Here is a 391-nt window from a genome sequence, read left to right on the forward strand (position 1 = left end):
CCAGGCAGATTTCAGCTGGAGCAAGGAGAGGCAGGAAGCTGCTCTGCAGGACTGTGCAGGATGTGAGGAGCCAGACCCCTCCTGCAGAGCTCACCGTGGCTGGCACTGGACCCACCCAGCAGCACACCCAGAGCACTGCCCTCTGCACTCCACTCACCTGCCCGATGTTGAAGGTCAGGGTGATGGCATAGTAAAAATTGGAGTTGGCACTGCCTGCATAAATCCAGAGGTGCCACAGGACAGGGAAGAGGAAGGAGCAGACGACGAGCACACAGCACAGGATGAAGATGTTCCGCAGGACTGCCAAGAAAACGGAGACGTCAGGACGAGGTGCCAGCAGGCAGGCAGGCTGGCACAGCCCACAGGGGCACAGCCAGAGGGCAGCCAGGCT

General features: G+C 60.4%; 1 protein-coding gene across 1 annotated transcript in view; it reads right to left on the bottom strand.

The window, feature by feature from the left end:
• LOC103771592 (phosphatidylinositol glycan anchor biosynthesis class U protein-like) overlaps positions 1-300 on the bottom strand; it is a gene marked incomplete at its 5' end in the record, with an annotated part of 1683 nt that extends 1383 nt beyond the window's left edge. The window contains one exon of the mRNA XM_008938893.1: positions 158-300. Coding sequence (XP_008937141.1) covers positions 158-300 — 143 coding nt within the window. The remainder of the gene's footprint in view (positions 1-157) is intronic.
• Between the last annotated feature and the right edge of the window lie 91 nt (positions 301-391).

Source organism: Merops nubicus, unplaced genomic scaffold, assembly GCF_000691845.1.
Source record: "Merops nubicus isolate BGI_N331 unplaced genomic scaffold, ASM69184v1 scaffold31014, whole genome shotgun sequence".
Lineage (NCBI taxonomy): Eukaryota > Metazoa > Chordata > Aves > Coraciiformes > Meropidae > Merops > Merops nubicus.